The 10,246-nt window shown below is 42.7% G+C and overlaps 1 protein-coding gene across 2 annotated transcripts in view; it reads right to left on the reverse strand.

The window, feature by feature from the left end:
- LOC129341169 (interleukin-20 receptor subunit alpha-like) overlaps positions 1 to 9,938 on the reverse strand; it is a 33,876-nt gene extending 23,938 nt beyond the window's left edge. For both annotated transcript variants that reach the window (XM_054996197.1, XM_054996187.1), the window contains exon 1: positions 9,673 to 9,938. In XM_054996197.1, the coding sequence (XP_054852172.1) occupies positions 9,673 to 9,766 (94 nt within the window). In that variant the 5' untranslated portion in view covers positions 9,767 to 9,938. The remainder of the gene's footprint in view (positions 1 to 9,672) is intronic.
- Between the last annotated feature and the right edge of the window lie 308 nt (positions 9,939 to 10,246).

Here is a 10,246-nt window from a genome sequence, read left to right on the forward strand (position 1 = left end):
CGATTTAAACCAGTCCAAGGCACATTGTCTGATACCTGCTTGTGACTCCAGACACCTCAACATAATCTACCATGTCAACGGGTACAGTTAGATGCAGGAGGAGCAACAGACAGGAATGGCTTTTGTCTGCATTCAGATGGATGTCACCAACTAAAACCACCAGAGCCATCTTTGTCCCATAGCCTGCCCTGAAAGCAGACTGAAAAGGGTCCAGAACACCAGAGTTTTCCAGGAAGACCTGGAGTTGGTCTGCTGCTACTCTCTCAATCATTTTGCCTAGAAAGGGCAGATTAGAGACTGGGTGATAATTGGCCATATCATTTTTGTCTAGGGATGGTTTTTTAAGTAGTGAGTGGATGTACACCTCTTTGATTGGCTGAAGGAAGGGCCTTGAATTAGTGAGTGTTTTATGAAAGACATCAGGGGCTCATTTATGTGGCCTTAAATGATTATAGCAGCCATGATCCAGTGCACAAGTAGGTGGCTTTCTCAGAGCCCAGAATCCTGACAGTATCCATCACTGAAACTGGGTCAAAATGATCCATAAATGGACCAGATGATGTATTATTAAGCATTTATTCTGCCTCACCTATATTACAGCTGGCATCCAGATCAAAACACATTTGTGCTATTTTATCAGCAAAAACAAAACAAAAAACGAACAAACAAAAAACCTTTCAGAGATGTCATAGCTAATTGTCTGTTCCTGAAACAGTAAAGGTTCAGATTTAGGAATCAGAAGATGTTGAGATACCTTAAATAATGGAATGGTCATGATAAACTGGCTGATGCAATGGTCAAGGAAATTTCTTCTATTGTCAATGATCTGTCCATGATAAACTATATTTGTCAAATAAATGTTTCATCCTGAATGGGACAGTCATTCCTTCTCACAAAGCAATGACCAGTACAATTCTAGTGTCTTCTTTTGTATGCATTAAGTCTGTTAGCTAACTCAAGCATCTGAAGCATCTGCCACTTGAATGTTTCCTGTTTGTTCTTTAAAAAAAATCTTGGGACATCTACAATTCTGTCCATTTACTGTTTGTTAGATGTGAAATTCTGTAACCTTTGTAAGCTTCTCCAGGAGATATTCTGTGCCTTATGTTTTGTGATATAAATACTTGTCTATACTGGGTGCTCTAAGGAATAAAACGATGGACTGTTTAGAAATTATGTTACCAATCCCTCCCTCTTGCCTTGTTGTCTTTAAAAACAGGGAAAATTGGCTCAGGTTTCCTGTCTTTGACTTGGTTGGAATGTCAGTAACCACATTCTTGTATGGTACATTTTTGGAAATGCACGGCAGAGACCCAGCTTTGCTTCTGGCTAGGAGAATCTCCTTTAATTGATGGGAGAGACTAATGCTTCTACAGAAAGTAAACAAACCTCTCTGCCTTGGTGTTGGCAATCGTCATTGATGCTGTGCCAAAGGTTTGGTTAACTAGGTTTCATTTTCTTCTGCTTTTATTTTTGTACCTATATAAATTACAAATAAATTACTCAAATTCTATTTGCAGAGTGATCTGACCACCTGATAGGAGTCATGGCATTCCAGATGACAAAAGAAAGAGGAAAATGATGTCAGAGTAGTTACTCTGCATGCAAATTCAGGTTTTGCCCCTTTTCATGTCAGGATTACTAGTCTGTCAATTTGGAATCCTGTTCCTGGAGTATCACAACCCTCACAGCATGCTGGTAATCAATCCAGTATTATGGAGATAAGAATAAAACAGCCAAGCTAAAGTTAATGTAATGCAAATCCATAGAACAACTATAATTAAATCCCCTCAATCCTCTAAAACTGAACTTCTTGTGAAATTAAAAACAGTAATTATATAATGGAAGAAACCCATGGAGAATAAAGCTAAAGGCTGAAACACTTACAGGGAAATTGAATATTGGTGTATTGAAGTTTGCAATCCCAAGCCAGCATCATGCTTTATTCCAGACTCTACTCTTCAACAATCCTCTATGCATTTACCATAATTCATAATATTACTTTTAATTTAACAGACATACTGTAAATGGCTTTTGTATCAGTTTTAAAGATCAAATAAACTTTAACACAAAAGGAAGAATGATTATTTTACATGAAAAAGTCTTTAAAAAGTGATATGATAAAGGATAGATTGTTTATGATGAGATAGAAATATCTGGAGTCTCAATTGAAAAATTCCAGCACTAATGCTGCTTTTTAAAAGTCTATTATTTGTTGTTCTTATTGAACTATAATGGTAAAATGCTATGACCACCACCACTACAAGGACTTGCAGGTGGCATCTCATTTCCCCCTCCTCTGCCATGCCCTCTTTCCATTCCCTGTCCACCAAAGCTTCTCCCCTCTTTCTTGCTTCCTTCTCTCCTTTCTACCCCCTCCCCCCTCCGGCAGCCCCCCCCTATGGCCCAGTTGCATGGTGGGGAACCTGCAAGGACTTGCTGGGGATACTTCATTTTTCCCTGTGTCCTCTTCCCCACAGTATTTCCTTTTCCCTAGGAGCTTCCTCGCTGTTCTTTACATCCTTCTCTTTCAAATCCACTAAAAAACTTATCTTTTATCTGCCACCAATCTTCATCTATATTTATTAATTTACTTCATTTATATACTATCTTTCTCCATGGGGGCTTAAAGCAGTTAACATAATTATCCTTGCCTCTGTATTATCCTCACAACAACTCTGAGAATGTGTGACTGGGTCAAAGTCACCAGTGAGCTTCCAAAGCAGAGTGGTGATTCAAGCATGGGTCTCCCAGATCCTACTCTGAAACTCTAACCACTATACTACACTTGCTGGGAGGGGGCAGGGCTGATGTTGAACAGTAACAAGCAGCCGGCCCTGAGTCAGTCATGCAAGTCATGTGGTATTAAGTTGCCCAGTAGTCGCTTCTGGGCCTGGCTTCAATGAGTCCTACCTCAAAGGCCAAAAAGCCCCGGAAAAGGCCTTACCTGCCTTTTCATGACAGAAACCAAGCCTAGAACAATGGCTAAACTGTTATGATAGCCTAGCAACAGCTGCTGAGGACATCTGATTAAAGCTAGAGGCACTCCTTTTGTAATTTTGGATTTTTAAAAACCTGCCCCTTATTTTTTTTTTAGTTTCCACATTTTTCTACAAACCTGGAGCATTTTTCAGATGCATAGGAAGACCTGCCTTGTCCATTCATGGCCCCAGTCTCAGGTTTTAAGTATCCACATATCAGGGCCACTTGGCTGTTAGTATAAAAAATTATGATGATGATTACTGCTGCAATGCTATCAACATACTGGACGTTTTATAGGCAAAGAAGGAGAAGGAAGGCCCCAGCCTCAAGAGTTTAGGAGCTAAAGATGGACTGATGGGAGAAACTAGCATGCATATTTTCAAAAGTAAGGGCACCAAGTTTGAGATGGGTGTGGAAGGAGATGGGTTTAGCAAACGAGGAAAACAGGAATAACCCTAATTGCTTTGTGTTCTCTGATCTCGTGGTATCTAGGGCAATCTTACAATTATTATTTAGAAGCCTGACTTTATTTCCACCATTGGGACCACAAGCGCAAATGTTCTGACTCACAAGTCCTCAGGGACAGGAGCAGACTATGCGCTGAATATTACCATACCAGTTGCGATAGCATGTAAAGGAAGGAGTGAAACCAGCATATGCAATCTCATTTACTTTTACCAAATCCTGCAGGCTGGGGGAGGGGGGAGTAATGGAATGATATGACCCACTATAATGTAATTCTTTGAGAGGACTCACAGAGTCTCAATCTCCCATAGGCATGGGTTTGGACTGTGCCCACACACGCAGTGTAGCTATTTTGATTTATTTTATTGCATCTGATCATGTAGATGGAACAAGCCAGCTGCTTTTAAACAGTATGACCTACACACCAGCAAATCCCCACCCACAGATATAACTGTCTAGGTTTCTGACAGAGACAGATCACCTATGACTCTAACCAAAGCTATCTCAATGCCATGATCAAACCCCAATGCTGATCATACTGTTGGCTTCCTGATGGAGTTATTGCTTTGTCTAAGGAAGGAAAGTTGAACTCTGATCCTTCCTTTCCAGAAAAGGGGTGCTTCCCAATGACAAAACCTTCTCTTTTTTAATGCTATACCACTGCTAGGTCCCCGAGCAAAGGGGATACCAGCTCTTTGAAAAATTTCAGCCCCGGCAGCCCCTGCCCCTTCCCTGCTACACTGAGGGCCAAGCTACACATGACGAATGACACTTGAACGGCAAGTGGATTGAGTGGAGGGCAAGTGAACAGGGAGAAATACACTTGCTGTTCAAGTGTCATTCGTCATGTGTAGCTTGGCCCTGAGTGATGAAACTGACCCATGGCTCCTCCCCAATTCCAGCCGCAAGCCCAGGAAAGTTCTGTCAGTGTTATCAGGCTTCTAGCAGACATGGAGGGAGGGCAAAGGTGGAGGGCGGGGGAGGAAGAGTGACACTACTTTAAAACTTGTAAATATTACTGAAGAAGCTCCAGCTGGATGTGCAGAAGTCTTCTCTAGATGGGCTGCTGGGATGGAGGAAAATCTTTGTCCATTTCATCACTGCTTAAAAATAAAAAAATGACAGCAGTGACAATAGGGCTTTGGTGAATATTCTTGTTTGAAGTTGTTTACTTCATTTATACACTTTCTCCCCAATGGGGAACCAAGGCATCTTATATTCTTGTTCTCTCCTCCATTTTATCCTCATAACAACTATGTGAGGTAGGTTAGGCTGAGAGTGTGTGACTGGTCCAAGTTCATCCAGCAAGCTTCTGTGGCAGAGTGGAGATTCAAACCTGGGTCTCCCTTACTGCTAGGAATGGAGAGACACCCCCAATAACTTCACAAACCATTCCTATGCCTTAAGAGAGATAATAGTGGCACAGTCCCTTTGCATTTGAAAAGAGTGTGATGCACTTGTGATGCATGTTTAAATCAGCATGTTGAAAATATGGGAGGATAAGCAAGGAGTACATGGGGGTAGATGAATATTGCCTGGATTCTCAGTGATAGATTGAGGAATAAACCGTAGAATCATAGGGTTGGAAGGGGTCTCTAGGGTCATCTAGTCCAACTCCCTGCACAATGCAGGAAATTAACAACTACCCCCCTGCCCGACTGCCCCATTGACCCCTTCTCCATGCCCAGAAGATGGCAAAACACTGTTAGGATCCCTAGCCAAACTAGCCTGTGGAAAATTGCTACCTGACCCCAAGGTGGCGATGAGCATTACCCTGGGCAAATGAACAAGCAAACGGTATCACTTCAAGAGAAAACAGCCAGTCTGTATTCAGATATCACCATCAGCCATGGTTTGAGCACATCCAGTCGTGTCATAATTCTGAAGGTCCAACAAAAATGAATGACATCCAACTGGGATTTGAAACTAGGGTTTGAAGCTGGTTTGTTAGTCCCAGAGTGAATGATTTGTTGCTTGATGTGATAACTGAATTTGTAAATGACAATATGGGAGCAAGCTTAAGCAGGTCTACTCTGAAGTGAGTTCCATATTATATAATGAGGCTTACTCTCAGGAAAGTTGCCTTAGGATTGCAGTAGAAATAGCATTGCTCTTTGACCAGTTTAAAGTCTAACAAGCATGATTGACAATAGAAATTTAGTCTTTTAAATGGCCATCGTTTCCAGTGATTATTAATTTACATGGGGCTTTTGCTGCCTCTTCACTTAAACAATGGAAAGGAAGGAGCCTGGAAAAACCATTCTCTAAAATGGGTAGACTGCCACCCTTTAAGAAAAAATCATTCTATGACATAAAAGAAAAATCAGAATAATTAATGATAATTTTAAGCAAAGAATGCTACTTGATCTTTTTGCCAAGTTTTAGTATGCAGCAATGTTTCTCATGGGAGTTTTATGAGCTTTCTGAAATTTAAAGCTGATGAAAGATCTCCCAGTTCATGTGCCAACTTATCAAGTACAATAGATGAAATAACTGATTTTCTCCTGATTGCAGTACCTGAATTGAAACACAATGCAGAATACAAAATCATGCAATAATACATGGATCTTTCACACTGGGCAAGTGATCCTATGGAATCACTGCTTTCAGGTATCTGCAAACAAACCATTAGAATGATCTAGAAATCACTCCCTCCTTCCTCCTCATGTAGGCCATGCCAAGATTGAGGACTTTCTTGTTTAGGAAGTCCTCAGTCTAACTGTGATGTCCAGATGACTGTGCTTTAATAGTCATTTTTTCTTGCTTGCAGGCAACTTAGAACATGATCAAACCAAGACATTTGCCTATCAAACTCTGCTTAGTATGAGAGGAAGAGGCAGGAGAAGTGAAGGGGGCGTATGAGCACAGCAGCAAGTTTTGGTTGTGCCTTACACCAGAAAACCTCAGTTTAATGACAGTGAGTTGTGATTTCTAAATGCAAAGCCTACCTTTCTATGTAAAAAGACAAAAACCTCTGTTGGAAATTGGCATAACAGATCATGAATTGTATTCAGCATTGTACAAATTGTGACTGTTCAAGCAAATCTCCACAGAGATTTCATTTTTGTCTCAATATCTTCCAGGTTTTGCTTTTGAAAAATGATGGGCATGGTGCAGGGAAATTTGTGTGGCCACCTCTATAAAATAAAAGTGGAGTGGCTATGGACCAAAAAAAGAACATAAAGGAGAGGGAAACTTGACCCCATCCCTTCTTGACTTCCTGTATTCTGTTGCATTAAGGATTTTTCTATACAGGTTGGTCCAGTTGAAGCCAAGCTAGCAGAAAAATGCTGAGTGCACTGCAGTGCAGCTGGGCAAAGAGGAAAAAGAGGCACGATGGTGCTGCCCTCCCCACAGACTGTTTTTTATTAAAGAATAGGCTCCCTCACATTGCTTGCTTTACAGAGGATGAAATGACACGTATAAAAACTCATGAATTTCCTGCCTCCCATCATGCTGAGCTTGGCTTATAGTCTTCAAGTAAGTGATTTCACTTGGTGTCCTTACATGGGTAAAGAGATAGCCCAACCAAAATACTTAGTTGCACAACTGATTCCCTGCCTCAAAGCAGGTATGAATTCAGCAAAGCAAAAGGCATGTAACTGCATGATCAAAGGCTTTAGAAGATGCTCTGAGATAGTATAAAAGTTACAAATTGATACATTTTAATTTATTATAGTAACTAATTAGTAAACATTCTTTTTCAAGAATTAGAGAACTGAAAATTTTTCATAGGCATGTAAATAAACCAGACTACCCTGGTGGGCAAGCCTGACATCCAAGTGGCACAGCCAAGCACCAGTTGAAGTGCATGCCCCATCAGGGTCAGTACTGCCCTCTGCCAACCAATGGGGCTCTCTGTTGCCTGTGCCTCCCCGACAGCTGCCACTCTCTTCCTTGGGGGCCTAAGCCTCACCACTGCCAAGAAGGGGAGTGAGCAGCTATTCCTTGTCTCACTGCCAGCCCCACTTTCTCTCTTCCTCAGTGACAGGTGGCAATGAGCAGCTGCCGCTACAGAAGAAACACTTGCTCCTACCTCATGCTGTGCAGATGTCTCTTATATTTTAAAGGAGCTCACTGATGGGGTCTTCCCCCCTGGAATAAACAAAGGGGGAGGGACTTTCACAGATCATCAGCAGTTAGGAGGAGGAGCTGCTTAACCCTTCCTGTACCTGCCAATTCTCTGCCTGCAAATGCACCCTCCACCCCATTATCCTCCCCAGCTGAGTTCCCTCTGGATTTTGGAGCCCAGCTGGGGAACAGCATTTGCAATGGAGAACTGTGTGTCTGTGTAAGGCAAGTTAAACATCTTTCTACCTTCCAGTTCCATAAGTGCCTCCCCCTAGACCCTTCTGTAGTATTAGGAACAAAGTGCAAGACTGGAAACTCCATGTGTCCTTCAGAAAGTCAGCTTTGCCCTTATGTGCTGGAAATAATGAAGAAAAAAAGTAAAGAGAGCATATACAGAGCATCTTTGACTCACTATTGAATATTTATGTATTTATATTATTTACAGTTTGTCTTTCTCACTGAGACTCAAGGTGGATTACAACACGTAAGTCAATATGATCAGCAGCTGGGACATTTAATAAACAATGCAATAGGAAGTAAGTTGCAGAAATGTGAAAACAAGCAGAAATCTAATACAGAGCTGAAACAATGCTGAAATAAAACAAACAATTTAACATGACATATTAAAAAAACACAGAAATTACCTAGCAGGAGCATACTTGCAGACAGTACACAGTAGTATAGCCTACAGTTCCTATCCCTTTACCTCTCTGAACCATTTCCTTACAGTACAACCCTATTACCTGCATAAAAAAGCCCCCTGGTGCAATTCAGTTTTGCATAGTTTGTGAAAAGCCAGGAGAGTGATGAAGATATGGACTTCAAGCAGGAATAAGCTTCTCTTGGAACTGTTTATGTATCTGGTGTTCCAGATCATGATAGGTGCCGCACAATTTTTAGAAAAGAAGTCCATACTTCCCAATGTATAAAGAAAAAAAAACCCAAATAAGAAAGGGGCAGGAGAATAAACAATTATACTAAAACCAAGTTTTGAGGGATCATACCATGCAGATTGAAATTCTACATGATTATCTACAGAATTCTGAAATTAAGCACTGTTCAGGAAATTGTTTTGAGTAGTGTTTTTTGAACATCTTAATGCTGGAAATCTCAGCAAAAGAGTCTTTTTCATGATTTTCTAGCTTGGTGTGTCAAGATGCATATTATTTTGAGGATGCAGCTCTGATAGTTGATTTTTTAAAAATAAAGGTCAGAATTGTGGCCAGAATTTCCATGTCAGCTCTAGAGAAGGGTTTTCATATTAAAACTGCTTTTAAAGGTTATTTTCTACTTGAACAATTTATAATAATTATTGAAACATACAAGTCAGTACCATTATAAAAAGGGAGATTTCTGTATTTGATGTATGTACCTAGCACTAAAGCCCCATGACATTGTTTGTCATAATAGCTGGTGAATAAAACCAGCAACACAGATGATCCTGGGGCAAACTCAGATACGGTTTGAAACGCAGCGGAGAGATGCCTCCGCGGCCCCAGAAGAGAAGTGACTCTGCTGCAGGATCGGAACTCGGCTAGTTAAAAGCCCCGCTCACTATCTGTGAACTGTTACCTTTAAAAAGGTGGGCTTGGGTTTTCTCTGTGGTGACAAAAGCGGTCTGCGTATGCTAAGAGATAAACTTGCTTATTGCCCCCTCATCTGATCTGAAGTCTGGCATTCACAGCAGGGTCTGATGCCAAATTCGAATCCAGCCCCTGCGCCTTTACTTATTCCAAAGCGTTCAAACCTAACAATCTAAAAACCAGAACAAGATGCCGGTGGCACCTCGAAGACTAACAAAACTTCTTCCAGCACAACCTTGCGTGAGTCAGCGCTCGCTTCCTCTGCTGCATCTGCTGAGGCGAGCTCTGACTCAGGGCAGCTGATGTGGGAATGCACGTCGTTAGTCTCTGAGGTGCCCCCGGACTCCTGCTTGACTTCGCTGCTGCGGACGCGGCTCCCCCTCTGGCACAGCCGTCCCTCGGAATCAGAGCCTCTCCGTGGTCCTGATATTCCTCAGCTTGACCTGGCAACCCTCAACAAAATGCTGGCAACGCCGGCCATGTGGAGCGCGATGGAAAGAAAGTCCGGAGCGCGGGAGAAAGTTTTGGCCAGCGCCCGGCAGGCCGTTTGTTTCTCTGCGAGGTGGCTTACCTGAAGCCCCTGGAGGAGGAGGAGGAAAGAGCAGCCGCAGCAGGAGGAGGAGCCACAGAGCCGACACCCAGGTCCGGGCTTTGGAGACGCACATTGAGAAAGGATGGGATATGGGGGGATCACATGGTCGCCTAGCGAAGGGGGCTGCGTGCCCGTGTGTGTCTCCTGGGAGGCCGACCGGAAGACCGAGGCAGCAGCTGCGGCAACTGACCAGGCGGAGGTCCGGCTTGCTTCTCTCTCCTGTCTGCTCGCATCTACTACCGATACTAGGAGCTGTTTTCTCATACAGCCTTTTGGTCCCTCCTCCGCCCCGGCAGGTGGAGCAGACAAAATACCCTGAAGGGAGAAAGAGGGAGGCACAGGTGCCAAGCTATAGCAACACGCACACACACACCGCACTGCTGCCTTGGATAACATACAGGTAAATCGTGTCATGTGAGAGAGAAAGTGTGTGTAAAGCCCTCTTCCAGTGTGTAAAGCCCTCACTCCAGCAGGCAGAAGCCACACCCTCTGCCCAGGGAACTCTACCCTTTGGTCAAGGGTCAGTAGTAGCAGGCTGGGGATTTCTAGGGCA

This window comes from Eublepharis macularius, chromosome 1 (assembly GCF_028583425.1).
Source record: "Eublepharis macularius isolate TG4126 chromosome 1, MPM_Emac_v1.0, whole genome shotgun sequence".
NCBI lineage: Eukaryota > Metazoa > Chordata > Lepidosauria > Squamata > Eublepharidae > Eublepharis > Eublepharis macularius.